The sequence below is a fragment of the Euprymna scolopes genome, chromosome 7 (genome assembly GCF_053919585.1).
Source record: "Euprymna scolopes isolate OS-2025 chromosome 7, ASM5391958v1, whole genome shotgun sequence".
In the NCBI taxonomy this organism is placed as follows: Eukaryota; Metazoa; Mollusca; class Cephalopoda; order Sepiida; family Sepiolidae; genus Euprymna; species Euprymna scolopes.
Window position 1 is genome coordinate 124,104,053 of NC_136488.1, and position 20,007 is coordinate 124,124,059.

Here is a 20,007-nt window from a genome sequence, read left to right on the forward strand (position 1 = left end):
CTAAGATGTAAATAATTAAGACCTTTTTTACTAAATAATTAAGACCTTTTTTACTAAATAATTAAGACCTTCATTTACTAAATAATTAAAACCTTTTTTACTAAGATGTAAATAATTAAGACCTTTTTTACTAAGATGTAAATAATTAATACCTTTTTTTACTAAATAATTAAGACCTTTTTTACTAAGATGTAAATAATTAAGACTTTTTTTACTAAATAATTAAGACCTTTATTTACTAAATAATTAAAACCTTTTTTACTAAATAATTAAGACCTTTTTTACTAAATAATTAAGACCTTTTTTACTAAATAATTAAGACCTTTTTTACTAAATAATTAAGACCTTTTTTACTAAATAATTAAGACCTTTTTTACTAAATAATTAAGACCTTTTTTACTAAATAATTAAGACCTTTTTTACTAAATAATTAAGACCTTTTTTACTAAATAATTAAGACCTTTTTTACTAAGATGTAAATAATTAAGACCTTTTTTACTAAGATGTAAATAATTAATACCTTTTTTACTAAATAATTAAGACCTTTTTTACTAAATAATTAAGACCTTTTTTACTAAATAATTAAGACCTTTTTTACTAAGATGTAAATAATTAAGACCTTTTTTACTAAGATGTAAATAATTAAGACCTTTTTTACTAAGATGTAAATAATTAAGACCTTTTTTACTAAGATGTAAATAATTAAGACCTTTTTTACTAAGATGTAAATAATTAAGACCTTTTTTACTAAGATGTAAATAATTAAGACATATTTTTTACTAAGATGTAAATAAGACTTTTTTTTACTGTAATTTTATCTTTTTTTTTGTTATTTTTTTCAACTTACTTTTTTATATTTCTTCACAAATGCTGCCAGTGTCTCGTCAGTCATGTTATGATTGAATTCATCAAGGGGAGAACTTGAATGCCTACTAGACACTATGCGCAAATGTTTAAGGTCTTTGTGACAGGAATTTGTTTCAGACAACTTGACATTAGGACACTTTTCTCTAAAAGTAAATAAATAAATCCCAACTAAAAACTCAAGATCACATAGTATTTGTGGCCCAAATAAAACTCTGTATGGCTAATCCACAATAACTTTTACAAAGAATGGTGCACTTTCTCAAAGTGATGTTACTTTAAATAATAGCATGAAGTTAGATACTCCACCAGACCAGATGAATTCTTGTCCTGGAATCCAGTAAGACCAATAGAGCATAAGAAAGGCATATTATAACTAGGGCTATGACAACAGCATATTCTTTTCATTGTTTTGACTTACGAGTGTGTATCCATTGATATCTTATATACTTTTATACAGAGTGATGTGGTTCTTGGTTGATTAACTGTGTCGGATATATACTCGAGTCAAAACAATAAGTTGTTGTTGTTGTCATAGCCCTAAGTAATAGTTGACATGTCTATCCAGCTATTGCTGATTGAATGAGAATAGTCTAATCCCGTGGATTAAATAAACAGTTTAGTTTGAAATTCATACAAGTTCATAAATTTGAAAAAAAATACAGCTTATTAATAGGGCTATGACAGGAGAATATTCTTATCATTGTTTTGACTCTTAAGTATATATCCGACATAGTTAGGCATAGTTAATCAACCGAGAACCACATCACTCTATATAGAAACATATAAGATATTAACTGATATATACTCGGGAGTCAAAACAATGATGATAATATGCTGTTGTCATAGCCCTACTTCTCAACTTCTTTACTTAGTGTTTCAGAGGCAAAGGAGAAATTTAATGGAATATTTGAATATCTATGTATCTCATATAGAGATCAAGTGTTAACTCCAGGAAGTGGACCCCTTTGTAATCTGAGAACCTCAACGAAAGTAAAATGAAAAACAAGGGGTTAAAATTTCTCGAACATAAGACCCCAGTCTCGCACTACCTACCAAGCTCCAACCCCTGTCTCATCGTGATAATATTGCTTCCCTGTGCTTGTTTTACAAATACTTTAATGGAATGTGCTCCAGTGAACTTGCTACACTGTGCACTGGTGCCCCTCTCAATATAAATACCTCCAGCTGATTTGACAAGCTACGAAATCCTGCCATTTCACTGTAGAGGTTCCCGGATGCTGGAAGGCTTCCTACTCTAATATCTTCTCCTTTTCAATTGCTTCTCTCTTCGAATTACTTGCTTTTAGAATTCTATTCCTTCATTTAAAGAAAAACACAAAAATCAAAATGTGAAAATATGTGGCGTGTCTATGATGTAAAAAGAATGTTTTTGCTCCTTTCTTTGAAATAAAGTATGCAGAAATTTAAATGTAATGTGAACAAACATCTCACTTCACAATTACCCATTTAGTATGCTCCTATCAGCATGTTCCCTAATCAAGTGTCCCCTTATTTTTCAATGGCAATATGCTGTGTTTGAGGTGAATAAACGTTAAAAAGAAATCCCTTAATCAAATTCTGACTTTCTGTGTCAGATTTTTTTTAATATAAATTTTAACAACCAATGAGTCACAAGCTTTTTTTTCTCTCTTTTTTTTCTTTTTTTACCTTTTTTTTTATCTGTTTTTTTTAATCTGTTTTTGTGTTAGAATGATTGACGATTTTGCATGTTGTATTCAGGTGTACATATTGAACAATGATAAAACAAAAGACTGTTGTACATTCCTGACTGTAATATGGTGGATAAGTCAGGCATAGATTAATGTTTATTTATACCAAGTAAGGTCGAATGGCATATATGGATGTTGATAGCATCCCAACTTGATATTGAAACTAGTTCTGCTACCTGAGCAACATATTGAATACAGATAGTCATTGCAAATATGTTATGGTTAACTGTGTGTGTGTGTGTGTGTGTGTGTGTGTGTGTGAAATCACTCCAGGTAAGGCATGAAGTCACTTAACTTAGGAATGGTTTAGAAAGTTACTGCTAATCCTTACGTCTAGGCATATCTCTTTCATGCCTTTGTTGGAGGAGTTTTTCAGCCTGTGTTCATTCCACTATCCTGCAAAGCAGTGAGATATGGGCCCCAAATACTTCTGATTTGAAACTGCTTTGGCGTTCTGATCATGCCATGATCAGGTGGATATGCGTCCGTAAGCTAGATGAAAGAATCCCTTCAATTGTGCTTCATCAAAAACTTGGTATTCCTGAAATTTTGGATGTCTTACACATTGTCCGTCTCAGTAGTTTGTAGCATGCCACATCTTGCATCAACTCCATAACATGCCTGGATAGCACAGGCACTAGAGTGCATGGTAGATCAAATAAAACCTGGCTGGAGTGCATGCGAAGTGATTTAATTGCATGCAGCATGACTAATATCAACCTATTTGATCAGTTTAGTGCTATCAGGTTGTCTGAAGATACTGGTTTCCTGACCTAAAATGCACCAAACATTGATGTTATTGTTTTTTTTCTCTGTTCCCTTTGCAAAACTCAATCATGTTCTGCAAGGTCCAAAACAAAAAAAAAAACAAAACAATTTTTTTTTAATAAAAGAACCATGCCAAACGCCATGAATAAATATTTGAAGATATCAAAGAACTTGAAGCATAAAACTTTTTACAAAATGACTGGATTTGGCATTAGTTAATCAGAAAAAGGTTGATATGTTATATAACGATATGCTATATAACAACAAAACTAAACCAAACCTTTGGATCGAGCTGCATAAAGAACAGGCATTTGATATTGCTTTGTGTTGCACACTCCAGTTTGGGACATTTGCTACACTTTAAATATCAAGACCTCATGTAGCAGCAGTAGCAGGGATTGTCAATTTTATTAATGATTCATGCATGGTATTTTTTGTGGTGTCACTCTATATGTTTTTTTTTTTTTTTTTTTTTAAATTTTTGAATAGTTGTTACTTACTATGATAACCATGCGGCAGAGTACCCATTCAATGTGTTTCTTGTTGAAAAGGAAAAAAAGGTTTTATTTAGAATTCAACTGAATAAAAACAAAAATACAGAAAATTCAAACAAATCTTTATAATTTATGTACCCGTCACAGAATGAAGATGTCATACTCCAAAAATCACATGAATTGATCAAGTAGTTTTTTTCTTTTTAATTAGACAATCAAATTTTATGATGAGCGAGATGGTAGAGCTAGGAGATGCCATGTTTTTTAGAATGTGTTAAAACTCAAGGGCAGACAACTCAATTTGACTACTGGGATTTATATATTGTGCTATGGCTGCCAAAAATTGTTAAAAATTGTAAACATTTTTTTTTTTTAATTAAAAAAACAAAAACTTCTTGATCAATTTATGTGACTTTTGGAATATGACATCTTTTTTCCATGATGACCATGTACATCATAAAGATTTTTTCAGTATTTTTTATTTTTAAATTATATGTTAATCTAAATAAGCACCAAAAAATAATTTTGCTAATTCCAGATTTCCGGGAACACACAGATATTGTTGAAGGATTGATGAATCTCTGGGCTCAGGTAAGGAATTTTCTAGGTATTTTTTCTTTTTCCTGAGATAATTTTGCTTAAAAATTGAAAAATAGACAAAATACATGACAAACCACAAATAAGATGCAAATATGTGGCTTTAAAAAAAAAAAATTTTGTTTTTAACTTTTTCATTTTTTTATTTATTTTTTTTTTATAAAGGCGTCACCACTTATCAAGACCCATAGGCCACTCAAGGATAAGGGTTAATGAGTGAACAGTGGTCAAGGGGAACATGTTGTAGTAATTGTTAGTGGAAATTTGGTAAATTGGATTACTTAAGGGGACGATTCATCAAGAATTTGTTTACATTGGACTTGAAGACTACCAAATTGTAGTCAGCTGGAAAACAGGTAAATGAAAGGGTTCCACAGGCATGCTGTTCTAAGAAAGAAGCTTTATTCATGGAATCTATGTTTAGATTTAGGCACAGATAAAGAGTGGGGGAAATTATTGACTGTGGTTTCAGCTAGATGAGTGTTTTTCATGAAAGTTTGGCGAGGAAGGGACCATAGATTGGAGCTCAGACGAGCACTTGCCATGAAAATAACAAGACTGGCTCACAAATCTCTTCTGTGGGAAAAAGGTTGAAATGAAGAGAAAAGGACATCCCCCACTAGGCTACAAAGTCTATTTTGTAACTCTGTCAAGGCAGGATAAGTATTTCTAGCAGCTCCTGCCCAGATCTGCTAAGAGTACTTGGATGTACTTGACTTTTATATAGATAGAGAATTGCATCAGCAGTGAGATATTTAATTGAGAAGTAGAAGGATTCCACCATTTTTCCAGCAACATTGGCAACATATTTGATGTACATGTTTCATTTCAGATCAGGAATAAAGGTCAAGCCTAGAAGCTTGTCAAAACACGGAGCCTCCCTAAGACGAGAGCTATTAATTTCAATTGATGCCAGATAGGGATCAGAACGTTGATGATGTAAAGATAGAAGCTTGGTTTTAGATGCATTGACCTTTGTTTTGATTTTTTTTTCGGATAAATTATCCTTTCTTGGAAATTTAAGTTTCATAATAAAGGTAAACATACCAACTTTTTTTTTTAGTTTCTAGACTATTAACTTCTTTATATCGAAGCATCTACTTTTTAATAAAAAAATATTTGAATCTTATTTGGGGTTTCTGACGCATTTTGCCTATTTTTTAATTTAAATTCTTTGAAGATGTTTTCAAAGAACATTTTTTTTATTTTAAATACAATTTGGTTTGAAATTTATTTATTTTAGATCAAGTTCTTGTTTTATTTTATTGCTTGATTAATTTTAAATTTTTAATTTTCAAGATTATTAAAAAGTGTCGACTGCTGGTGTCAACTCAAGGGGATTTTGATATGGAAAGCCTCTTCCAATCAGGTGAGAAAAAGACTTGATTCAAGCAGAAATAATGAAAAAAAAAACAAAAACTACATAGAATGAGTGATATCAAAAGTCAATGCTGATTTTTAATAGGGACAAAAAACTTGTATCAAATTGATTTCAAATATTATCAATCTTACTGAGAAAATCATTGAGAAAATAGATGCAATTTCTAAATATATTTTCTTTTGTTTCTTTCGTTATGCCAATTAATGTAAAGATCCAAATTATTCATGCAGAAATGTTTTTCTTATTTTGGTGAACCAGATGAGATGCATATAAGTTTGGAGAAGAACTACTTAACTACACAAGTATTAAGAAGCACATAACATAAAAACAACATTAAACAATGGCTACAAATATGAGAATTTTTTGGGGCAGAACTTTATTACCAAATCGATATTCAATGGTTGTACATTTTTAAATTAAACAGAAGCGATGAAAAAATGTCCAGTAATAATTTATATAATTTAAAGAAAGTATTATTTTAAGTGGCAAAGATTTATTTTTTTGTATTATTTGATTATTGAAAAATGTTGCGATCATAACAATCTTCCTATTCGGAATAATTTTTGTTTTCAAACAAATTAAAGCCAAAGATAATTTGCTAGAGTAAAAGTAATTGATAGATTAATTCTAACCAAAAATCATTATATTCAGTTTAAAATCCCTTTTTGCATGCTGGCATCTGTTGGACAGCTTTAAGAAATTGACTTTCAAACCAACCTATCTTGATCCTTAATTTATCTCTTAAGTCCATCCTTTATCACTTCACCCCATGTTTTCCTTCGCTTTTCTCTGCCATCTGAACCTGCTACCTTAACTGTTCTACATGGAATTTCTATCCATTCTTTCAGTGTGGCCATACCATTGAAGTCTCCGGTTCTGCATATAGCTTACTAAGTCTGTTTTTAAGGCACACATTAGGTATCCATCATATCATTCTCATATCATTTCTCTCCATACAATGCATGTTCACAGTCTTCATTTACATCATTGCACTACATACACATACCTGAGACTTTTCCCTTGTTCAACAATGGTAATGCCCTGCTAATGGCAGAAGTTCCGAAATTTGAAAATTAAAGAAAGTAAAAAAAAAAAAATAGTGAAAATGGTAATATATAGCACAAAGGAAGATGGAGAGGATAATGTTAGGCATCACTTTACAAGACAAACATCTGGATCCACCAACAAACAAGAGTTATTGACATCAATACTGCCATCAAAACATCCAAACACAGATGGGCTGGGCACGTAGCCAGAAACATGACAACAGATGGTCCATCAGGACAGTGGAAGGGAACACCAAGAACGAGATAGAGGAATGATCTGGTACGACACATGGGTCCTACCTACATGTCAGCAAATAGCTTGGGACGGAGATAGATGCCTAAAGTCTAGAGGGGTTCCTCATTGAGTGATAAAACTGTTATTGATGTGTATATATATATATATATATTTATATATTTTACTCATCTTCACCCCAAGCAAGGCATATCACCACTTAGATATACAAGATATTGGTTTACATTACATTTAAACTTTTGCATATTAGTACGGTCAGGGAAGCAGGTAGCAGGAGGAGGATTTCCAAAGTCTAACTGTTTCATGGAAGAAGCTATTAGAGTAGAAAGCTTTCTGGCATTTAGGGACCTCAACAATGAAGGGGTGTGATTTTGGTGCTAAGCGGGTTTGTCAGGGATATGTATGTCAGAGGGGCACAAGTGCAATGAGTTCATCAGAGCACATTCCATTAAAATACTTGTAAAACAGTCACAAGGATGCAGCATTGCGGCGATGGGACAGGGATTGGAGCTTAGTGGATAAAGCATGAGTTATTAGATTGGAGACTCTTTTTTAGACTCTATCCAAGAGAGAGAGACTAGTGGTAGATGCACCAGCCCAGATGAGGCAACAATACTTCATGCGTAGACGAATGGTGACTTTGTAGAGGTACAGGATACTCTCTAGTTTTCTAGCAGGATAGAGGGAACCCACCTTCTTTGCAGCAGCCTTCACAATGTCCTCACTGTAGTATTATTTTCATTATTTTTGCATAAAGATTAAATCTCATAATTGTTGTGTGGTGTCAATCACGGCAGTTTCCTTCAATGTTCAGGGCCTACACATAAACACTCTTGCTATATTGCAGTTACATGTACTATCCTAGCCTGGTTTGCTATATACTACTGAGCAGTACAATTCTGTTGAAATTAAGTGTAGATATGATTTGCCATATGCATACGCAGCATATGCTGCCAGATTAGACATTCTGAAGATACGTTCTGACCTGAAGTGCACCAAACATTAATGTTATTGTTTTTTTTTCTTTTCCCTTTGCAAAACTCAATCATGTTCACTAAAGTTCAAAACAAAAGCAAGTTTCCCTCTATAAAGCAGCCAAACCAAACACCATAAATAAATAATTGAAGATATAAAGAACTTTAAGCATAAAACATTTTCAAAAATTACTGGATTTGGCATTAAATAACCTGAAAAGTGTTGATAAGCCATAAAACGAAACAAACAAATGCATAAGGTTGCTATAATGGATTGGTTGCTATATTGAATTGGTTGCTATAATGGGTTGGTTGCTATAATGGGTTGGTTGCTATAATGGATTGGTTGCTATAATGGATTGGTTGCTATAATGGATTGGTTGCTATAATGGATTGGTTGCTATATTGAATTGGTTGCTATATTGAATTGGTTGCTATATTGAATTGGTTGCTATAATGGATTGGTTGCTATAATGAATCGGTTGCTATATTGAATCGGTTGCTATAATGGATTGGTTGCTATATTGAATTGGTTGCTATAATGAATCGGTTGCTATAATGGATTGGCTGTATTAACAGTTTGGGGATCCTGTGATATGGAAGTTGTTAGATTTCTCATCCCACTAAACAGTTAGACAGAAAGAAGTCATTGATAAGAAACTGGATCCACCAATCAATAAATCAATCAGATCAAAAATTCTTGGAATCTTTTTTTTTTTTTTTACACAGTGATCACCACTTATCAAGGCCCGGAAGCCACTCAGGGATAAGAGTTATTGCAAGTACATTACGTTTCAGGAACTGTTGTTTAAATGCTATTATTAGATTTATTACCATTCTTTGCTACAATGAATCTTCCAGTTGTCATGCAGGATGGTCTCCGATGCCACATTCTCTCTGTCAAATCATCTGCTTGTTGATGATCGTCACAAGGCCTAAAATTTTGCTTTCCAAGGACTTCCCATCTGTGGAACACATTATCATGTGACTGCTTCTTTATAGGCTATCTTTAAATCCAATGTCGTCAAATACTTGTCATAAACCATCCTTATAATAAATTTTGTTCATCTGATAATAACTGTTATCGATTTTGATAAAGAAAGCAAAAATGATGAAAAGACTGAGTATAACTTTGAACAGATTTATTTAACAACTTACAGATTAAATGGTAATGTAACAACGCACTATGATTAATGTCTGTGATGCAAGGCACTTTTGTTTATCTCCCAAACTGTCATGGCCAACTTTCATTGCAAGGGTAGATAATTCTTTTTTATGTGCAAGGGAAATAACTCTATACTATTTTTAGTTTTACTTTACAGTTGATTCTATTAAATCATTTTCGCTTATTTTCAAAAATTCAATTGACTATCTATCCATTATATTAGCCTTATCTTTGATAACTGATGACTCAGTAGTAAAAAAAAAACACACACACACACCCTACCCTGTAATTGCACAAAAGTGCATTGAAACATCTTGCATAGTGCTGCATGCATCAGGAAGAATTCTGGAGGACATAATGGAAGTTCATCTCAGAAAGGTACTGCTCGACATAGATTCCTCAATCAAAAGGATTCATAGTTAAGTGTAATAAAATATGTTAGGAAAATGTTGTTGATAAAAATAAATACTTCTATCGTTTATTGGTGGTTGTATGAAAAGGCTGCTAGACATGTGTATGCAGTGTGATAATACGTATAAGTTAAATCTATCCAGTGAGGATTGAGGATATGTGTTGCATGGAGAAAAATGATATGAAAATATGCTATATGTGTAATCTGAGTCTTAAAGACAAGCTTAGATCTGACAAATTCAGATTAAATCTGGACAGTATAGAGATATGTACAGAACAGGAGACTGTGATGGTATAGCCGCATTGCTAGAATGGATGAAAGTTCTGTGGTTAATAGATGTAGAATAGTTGAGGTGGCCAAGTTAGTTAACAGATGAAGTTCTAGGAGAATGGGAGGAAATAATGAGGAAGAATTTGAAAGAAAGAGGGGGAAAACAGAAAATAGACCTTGCCACAGATATGTTCATTTGAAAATCAATTTCTAAAAGGGGTCCAACATATGCCAGCATGTCAAACAGAAATTAAACCAAATATGATTCTGGTGCTACCAGATCAGGCTGTCTGAAGATATTGGCTTCCTCAGATGAAATGCACCTAATATTGATGCTTTTTGGTTTTCTATTTCCTTTTGCAAAACTTAATTATGCTCTGCAAAAACAACAACCCACCTTTCCCACCTTTCCCCCTTTTTCCCATTACCCCTTTCTCTATCTCCCCCACTTCCTGACTGGTTTCCTAACTTAAAATGTACCAAACATTAATACTGTAACCATTTTTCCTCTCCCATTGCAAAACTCATTCATGGTAATGATGCAGTTCTGCAGGACAGGAAACAAAAACGACAAAATCCGCTATAAAACAGCCAAACACTAAAAACTAGCGATTGAAGATACAAATAGCTTGCAGAATGAAAACCTTCTACAAAATAACTGGATGCAACATGAATACTATTTCTAAAATAACTGGATTCGGCAATAAATAACTCGAAAAGGGTTGATATGCCATAAAACAAAACAACCAAACATGATGATAATGTTGATGATTTAATAACTATGGTGAGATGATGATAATGTTGATGATTTAATTACTATGGCGAGATGATGATAATGTTGATGATTTAATTACTATGGTGAGATGATGATAATGTTGATGATTTAATTACTATGGCGAGATGATAATAATGTTGATGATTTAATTACTATGGTGAGATGATAATAATGTTGATGATTTAATTACTATGGTGAGATGATGATAATGTTGATGATTTAATTACTATGGTGAGATGATAATAATGTTGATGATTTAATTACTATGGTGAGATGATAATAATGTTGATGATTTAATTACTATGGTGAGATGATGATAATGTTGATGATTTAATTACTATGGTGAGATGATAATAATGTTGATGATTTAATTACTATGGTGAGATGATGATAATGTTGATGATTTAATTACTATGGTGAGATGATAATAATGTTGATGATTTAATTACTATGGTGAGATGATGATAATGTTGATGATTTAATTACTATGGTGAGATGATAATAATGTTGATGATTTAATTACTATGGTGAGATGATAATAATGTTGATGATTTAATTACTATGGTGAGATGATAATAATGTTGATGATTTAATTACTATGGTGAGATGATAATAATGTTGATGATTTAATTACTATGGTGAGATGATAATAATGTTGATGATTTAATTACTATGGTGAGATGATAATAATGTTGATGATTTAATTACTATGGTGAGATGATAATAATGTTGATGATTTAATTACTATGGTGAGATGATGATAATGTTGATGATTTAATTACTATGGTGAGATGATAATAATGTTGATGATTTAATTACTATGGTGAGATGATAATAATGTTGATGATTTAATTACTATGGTGAGATGATAATAATGTTGATGATTTAATTACTATGGTGAGATGATAATAATGTTGATGATTTAATTACTATGGTGAGATGATAATAATGTTGATGATTTAATTACTATGGTGAGATGATAATAATGTTGATGATTTAATTACTATGGTGAGATGATAATAATGTTGATGATTTAATTACTATGGTGAGATGATGATAATGTTGATGATTTAATTACTATGGTGAGATGATGATAATGTTGATGATTTAATTACTATGGTGAGATGATGATAATGTTGATGATTTAATTACTATGGTGAGATGATGATAATGTTGATGATTTAATTACTATGGCGAGATGATGATAATGTTGATGATTTAATTACTATGGTGAGATGATGATAATGTTGATGATTTTATTACTATGGTGAGATGATGATAATGTTGATGATTTAATTACTATGGTGAGATGATGATAATGTTGATGATTTAATTACTATGGTGAGATGATAATAATGTTGATGATTTAATTACTATGGTGAGATGATGATAATGTTGATGATTTAATTACTATGGTGAGATGATGATAATGTTGATGATTTTATTACTATGGTGAGATGATGATAATGTTGATGATTTAATTACTATGGCGAGATGATGATAATGTTGATGATTTAATTACTATGGCGAGATGATGATAATGTTGATGATTTAATTACTATGGTGAGATGATGATAATGTTGATGATTTAATTACTATGGTGAGATGATGATAATGTTGATGATTTAATTACTATGGTGAGATGATGATAATGTTGATGATTTAATTACTATGGTGAGATGATGATAATGTTGATGATTTTATTACTATGGTGAGATGATGATAATGTTGATGATTTAATTACTATGGTGAGATGATGATAATGTTGATGATTTAATTACTATGGTGAGATGATGATAATGTTGATGATTTAATTACTATGGTGAGATGATGATAATGTTGATGATTTAATTACTATGGCGAGATGATGATAATGTTGATGATTTAATTACTATGGTGAGATGATGATAATGTTGATGATTTAATTACTATGGTGAGATGATGATAATGTTGATGATTTAATTACTATGGCGAGATGATAATAATGTTGATGATTTAATTACTATGGTGAGATGATGATAATGTTGATGATTTAATTACTATGGTGAGATGATGATAATGTTGATGATTTAATTACTATGGTGAGATGATGATAATGTTGATGATTTAATTACTATGGTGAGATGATGATAATGTTGATGATTTAATTACTATGGCGAGATGATGATGTTGATGATTTAATTACTATGGTGAGATGATGATAATGTTGATGATTTAATTACTATGGTGAGATGATGATGATGTTGATGATTTAATTACTATGGTGACCATCGGCAAATGGATGTTTTGCCATCTTTTTCCTTTGTTAAGTTTCAGATCCTCTGCTGAGAATAGAATATTCAGACCATATCTACATGCATCCTTTTTTCTCCCACAGAAATTAACAATATTCATACCCCCCTCTTCCCCTGCATCAAAGATCTATGCAACATTATCTCTGTAAAGATGAAGGGAAACAGTTGTTGTGATAAAGTCTAAAGAGAGTTGGGCTTGAACAGGCTATACTTGTGCTAGTTAGAAAAAACCTGTGTAGTGTTGCAATAGTCAACTTTATAATAATAATAATAATAATAACTAGCTGGCGTTAAATAACGTATGAGTATTGTGAACTATACCCAGTAGATTGAAACTGGATTCGGCATTAAATAACCCGAAAAAGGTTGATATGATACTTTTTTTTTTTTAAACTTATTTAATTTTAGCATCTGATGATAATCATGAGACTTGAAACTTCAATGGCTATATTCCATTTTCATAAGAGAATTCAGTATAATAACGGTTAGTGCGATTTGGAGTATTCCATTTTTATTTTGAAGTATTTTTACGAATATGATGATAATGGTCAAAGCGACAAGCGACTAAGCAGGACACCTGAAATTTTCATGGAATGAAAAAAAATATTAAATCAACAAATATGTTTTGATATTTTTGTGGATAGTGGGAAAAAAAAAGAAGTTTTTTTGGACAGAAAAACTAATACAATTTTTGAAGGACAAACAGCTTAAAAAAAAATGCCAAGTTTGCAAAGTTGGCTTTAAAAAGGCCAATCTGGCAACCCTGGACAAGAATGAGTGTGCTCCTTTTGATGTAGCCTTGTTTTCAAATATCTAATTACTGAAAGCATAACATAAAAACTCACTAAGAAAGGAACAAGCAGAATATTATATAGCTGAAAACATTGTGTAGAGTGGTCAGGTGCAGTGCGACTCAGCAAAAGTACAGGTGTATGGAGGCTTATTTTTTTTTTAAATATGAGGGGTTTAAAAGAAGCAGTGTCTCATTAGTTTATTCCATGCTTCAGCCATTTTGAGCATAAAATATGTTTCTGAAATTCAAATAAACAAAAAAGACTTTCAGTAATTTTTTTTCTTTCGATTTTTACTTTGTAAAATGTGGGTTTTTTTTTTTTTTCCAGCTCTTTTGGGTTTAGCTCTGCCAGAAACATTCACGATTAAAGCTTCAGTCTATTTCTTGGTGAGTTTTATTTAAATTGATAAATTGATTTTATTTAAATTATTCTCTTTTCTAAGGTATCCAATATATATATATATATATATATATATATATATATATAAGAATAATATAAATATAGAAAATTAAAGCATCTTGATAAATAAATTTTTAATCGACTGTTTGAAATATCAACACTATTTGGTTTTTCTTCGTTATTGTAACAGAATTTCAAGTGAAACTAATGCTATTTACTGAATTGTCATGTCACAGTAATGAAATTATCCAAAAATTACGAAAAACGATAAGGTAAAAAATTAAATTATTAAAGAGGTTTTTTGAAGAAATCACCGATTTTAGCTTACATAACTGAAAACCCGCAAGGGAGATAATTCATTTTTGAAAACTAAACACTTAGACCAATTTAAACTGAGTTATTTCCCTAATGCTTACATCACATGTCACAAAACAAAGATGGCAAAATAATTTTTTCGTTGAATTATGGAAATATGTGTTTTCTGTAATATTCCAGAAATATTTAACTAATCATGACATGATGATTAGGTAGATAACATTGCTTGATGTTGAAATTGATAAAAATTGTCAGTAGTTATCATTGCTTTTTAATAAAAACTCTTTTTTGGTTGTCAAATTCTGTTACACTAACAAAGAAGAACCCACTATTTTTACTTGTTAATGGAAGTTAAATTCTGTGGCAAGGTGCTTCTATTTATAATTTAAATTTGATTATCTTAGGAATTCTGCATTCTGATCTAAGTTGAGTTTATTCATATCAATATTATGGATTTTTGACTTGTATTTTATTTATTAGCCAATTCATTGATCAGATTTTGTTATTTGACTCATTTTCAGTATTTGTCTGCAATTTTAAATTACTTTTTTGAACATTGCAATTTTCAAAGTTTTCTATTGTTATGCAAACTGGTAATTCTATATTTTTATTTTGCTAGTTATTTCCTCTGAAGAAAAAAAAAAAGCCCAATTTTTAAATTTCATGGAATAACAAAAATCTTTCGTTATATTCTTTCTTTTTGAACTTTTGATGAATTAATAATATAAATTTTCTTTTTCATCATTTTTTTCACCATTTAATTTTTTATTATATATATACTAGCAAAAGTACCCGTCGTTGACTGGGTTCAAAAACAGCCTACAGAAAATGGACTCTGATTTATGAAAGTATGGCAGGTTATGAAAAGGAAGGGTTGTAAAGAGATAGCTTCGAATTTGGAGGTATCAAAACCAAAGCAAAATATGATGAAAGTAAAAATAAAATAGATAAACCCCATAATTTATTATACCATACCTGTTCACACTGAAACACTTATCACAATATTCTCTGGTTCTATATTAAAAAACCTTGTTAAACTTTGTGACATATTTCCATTCTATGGAGGCCAGACATGAACGAACACCCCATAATTTTATTATACCATATTTCTTCAAACTGAAACATAATTATCAAAGTATACTTACGCAAATAGATATGAAAAGTCTTTGTTAAAGTTTGTGCCATATTTCCATGGAGTACAGGCGCGAACGCAGACCCCCACAATTATACCATCCCTATTTAAGTTGAAACATCAAAGTATTCTTATGTATCAAAAATCCTTGTAAACGTTTTTTTTTTAATTTTTTATTTCCATACTTTGTGGATCAGGCGCGAACGCAGACCCCACAATTTTTATGAACCACTGTTCTGCCAGATCAAATATACCCATTCCTGATCCTCGATACATCTATCATTATATGTAATCAGATTTTTAAAATAGTCAACCATATAGAAGCCTATTCTTGACCAGACACACCACACACACAGACGTTCAGCTTTATATTATAGATATATATGTTTCAGTCAATAAGACTTCATCAATTTTTTTTTCTTTAGCAGGGCTGCCTGATGAAGTCAAATTGACTGAAACAGATGGTTGTGATAGTGCTCAAATGTAACGGTTTACCTTCTAATAAAGAAAAGATATATACATATATATATATATATATATATATATATATATATATATATATATCTTTTCTTTATTAGAAGGTAAACAGCTACATTTGGTCACTACAAACAGCCATCTATTTCAGTCAATGAGACTTCATCAGGCAGTCCTGAACCATCTGATACTAAAAAAAAATTGATGAAGTCTCATTGACTGAAACAGATTACTGTTTGTAGTGACCAAATGTAACTGCGATTTACTTTTTTCTTTGTTAATGCTTGAGCTATGGAGACCTGTTTGCTGCAAGGCTAAAAATTAAAACATGAACCAATAGCTATTATGTTACGCATGCATATTTGTAATGCAGTCATTCGACCTACACCTGGCAAATTCCATTTTGTAAAAAAATTTTCACACTTTTGCACCAAAAGCTAAAACTCCCCAGCTAAAACTCAAATATAAAGTTTCACATACGTAGACCAAAAACTGACAGAGGAGTTTGATAGACAAAGTTTTTTTAAACAAATATATATATATATATACACATACATAAATATATATAGAAATAGGTTTGTGTTTACTATAACCTTTTTACGGAAATATTACGCAAGTATAAAACATGTAGAATATCCGCATTAATATAATTACACGTGATAGTTAACTAAAGATGATCATCCCATAAAAAAACGAAAAAAAAAAAACTAATAGGGAATTAATTAAAATGAATGTCTAAAAGAATATGTAAATTAGCTAGATCTTTTGCAGATGAATGCAATTCCATGACCCATATATAACAAAGTTGTGTTTTCTTTTTAAATAAATAGAAAAATGAGTTTTTAATATGAATAGCAATACACACAAAAAAAATGAATTTATAGGAGTATAGCTTCTTGGAAAATTTTTATTATATATATTATTTTTTTAAAATATGGATTATTTCACACCATTCAATCATCCCATCGCATTAATTTCTGCCTCCTTTTTTTAAAAACTTATTTAATTTTAGCATCCGATGATAATCATGAGACTTGAAACTTGAATTCTCTTTCGAATGATTAGTTTTTAGCTTCATTTTCATTTGGCACTATGATTTCCATATACAATATAACAAGGTCTGTGAAACGATCAACACTAGATAACAAGAAGGAAAAACGGTTAATAAAAAGAAAAGACGGCTTAATAACGACATTGTTAATTTCTCTCCCTCCCAATCTTTTTTGTTCTTCATTAATTTTTCTCATCAGATGGAGGGGAGGGAGTTGTTCACTCTTATACATTATTCTTAAATTGTGTTTTCACTTAATTCTAGTTTTTCACTGAATTCTTGTTTTTCACTTTTTCTGTTTTCTTTTTATCGGTCGGATCAATGTATTCAAGCTTCTAACATTCTTTTATAATAGGTCTGGGAATTATTGTTGTTGTTTTGAGTTATTTATGATGGTTTTTGTCCTGAGAGTTGCAATTTTCTAGAGAGTTTTTGCATATCTCTGGATATCTGAAAGATTCTATTGGATTCTCGAACTGCATTCTCTGAACTCACGGACCAGCTGCTGAAAAACAGCTCTGCACTGCGATTTATACTGAGAGTGTGGTCGGTTAGGGGTGCAATTTCCCTTTCCATCGACCAATTAACTCATGCCGCCTTAATTCTCGCTGAAAAATGATTTGAACTGGCCTCGATGACTTTCTAAGAGCAGATATGATTTCATATCTAAGCTCATTCAGCCGGGGTCAATGGGTCAACACTTTTGAGTTGACAATTTCTTTTGTCATCAATTGAAATCCTAAAGCAAATTAACATTTCCCCTTTTGCTTGGAAATAAATCTTTAACCAAAAAAAATTATTATTTCTCATTCTTGTTGGTTGACACATCCAATCTATTACTCAACCACACAGATATACATCCAGCTTATATCTACTAGTGGACGTATCTAATGTAATTAGGGCCTGTAAGTATTATAACAATTAGCTGACAGCTCATTTGACCTAGTGGTTGAGTTTCCTAGTATTAGCTACATTGGTGAGGCACTCTATCCAATTTTAGGTAATATAATATTTAAAATTAAGTAAACATTATTAGGTTCGAAGAAGTAATTTTATCGTATTTCTATAACATCATAATAAATAAAAGATGAGAAATAAGTTAAATAAAACTTTATTATCAATAAAGAAAGAAAAGCAGAAAAGAACCTCTTTAAGCCATGGCATTTTGAAGTTAAATGCTTCTCATTAGAAGAGGAGAAAAGCCAGCATTATACAAATATAAAACCCAAAACTGGCTTAGGAACATTTAGTTTAGAAATGAAGTAATTTTTTAAGTGTATATCAGTAGGAAAAGTAAATAGAAGAACGGGGACTATTAAAAAATTTAGGGGCGGAAGAAATAAAAATAAAAATACAAGTAATAAGTAAGGAGTGAGATAGATACGAAAACAGAAAAAAATTCCAAACTTTATAAGAGTTTCCAAATAAGGTTCATGAAATAGTATTCTGCGAATTAAAGAAAATAGTCTAAAGTGTAATGGTCCGAAGGTAAGAATCGAAGATGGTGATCTTAAAATTAAAATAAATCACAGAAAAATATTTTTATTGTACAAATATGCAGTTTATTTCAAAGATTAATTTTTGACATTTTCTATTTCAGTGCAATTTCAGTGAAATTGAAATTTTTTATTTAAGTGCAATTTCAGGCATATGGCCGCCAAGTCTCACTTGTATATGATATAGAAGTTCACAAACTCTATGCATTAAATTAGGTTGTATTTCAGCAATAACGCATCAAATGTTGTCTTCTAGATGTTCTATTGCATCTAGTTTATCAGTTTGGGCATGGGACTTTACATCTCCTCAAAGAAAATACTCTAACAGAGTTAAATCAACAAGGTAGTCAGTTGACAGGTTCATTTCATGAAATTATTTGCTCATCAAATGTTTCTCTCAATATTTTAAATCTAATTTGCACACGTTGCTCGGATGTCAGTCTCTTCATAATTAATTGCCAAATGTAGCTGAACTCAAAATAGCCAATAGCCGCTAAATCTGTAATTAAAGAAAATAGAGTTGTCAATTTAAAAGTTTACCACTTCTAGAAAACACCAATATTATATAGAACTATAATATCTTTGTGGATAATATTGTTCTATATAATGTATACATCATGGATGATATAGTTTTCGTTAAGTGTTGAGACATTATGTTGAACAAAGATGGCGGCGAAGAATCGGTGCAGTTCCGATCTTGAGTGTTGAGTAATTCCTAGTAACAAAGATGGCGGCAAAGAATCAAATGCAAGTTCGTAACAGACGATGGTGAACTGATTGAATCCAAAATTTGACAGTTTTTATAGTAACTTTGGAAGCTTCTGATTGGTTGGTTTTTATAACGTGTGGTTATAAAAAACGATCGCCAAAATCATTGGAGTCATGCCCCATTAGGAGTCAGAAACATTTTAACAGTTTTATACGTTACTTATATATTATCCATATGAATAATATATAAGTAAAAAAACTTATTTTGCTATGTAATTTATGCACATGTTTACGGTATGCAGGAACACCCTATGTAAGTTAGATTTCAAAATCAATCAAGAAGCAATGCTAAAAAAAAGTCACACTTTTTGTAAATTATCAGAAATTAGTTGCATCAACATATAGTGAGAGAAATACAAAAATAGGTTCTTTTTTTTATACATATATGTATATGTTTGCATTTGTATGCTTCCCTCTCTACATAAATTTAAATTTATTATATCCTGTCACTATTTATTTTTCCATAAAATTATAGATCTTCTTGCTTTATGCCACTTTTAGTGTTTTCTTTCTTGATAAAGCATATGCAACAGTTGAGTGAAATGTTGAGTT

At 31.0% G+C, this 20,007-nt stretch overlaps 1 protein-coding gene across 1 annotated transcript in view; it reads left to right on the forward strand.

Moving 5' to 3' along the window:
• Positions 1-20,007, forward strand: part of LOC145279924 (importin-13-like) — a 121,649-nt gene that overhangs the window by 89,252 nt on the left and 12,390 nt on the right. The window contains exons 24-26 of the mRNA XM_080131491.1: positions 4,398-4,450; positions 5,756-5,825; positions 14,148-14,206. Of these exons, the coding sequence (XP_079987617.1) occupies positions 4,398-4,450; positions 5,756-5,825; positions 14,148-14,206 (182 nt within the window). The remainder of the gene's footprint in view (positions 1-4,397; positions 4,451-5,755; positions 5,826-14,147; positions 14,207-20,007) is intronic.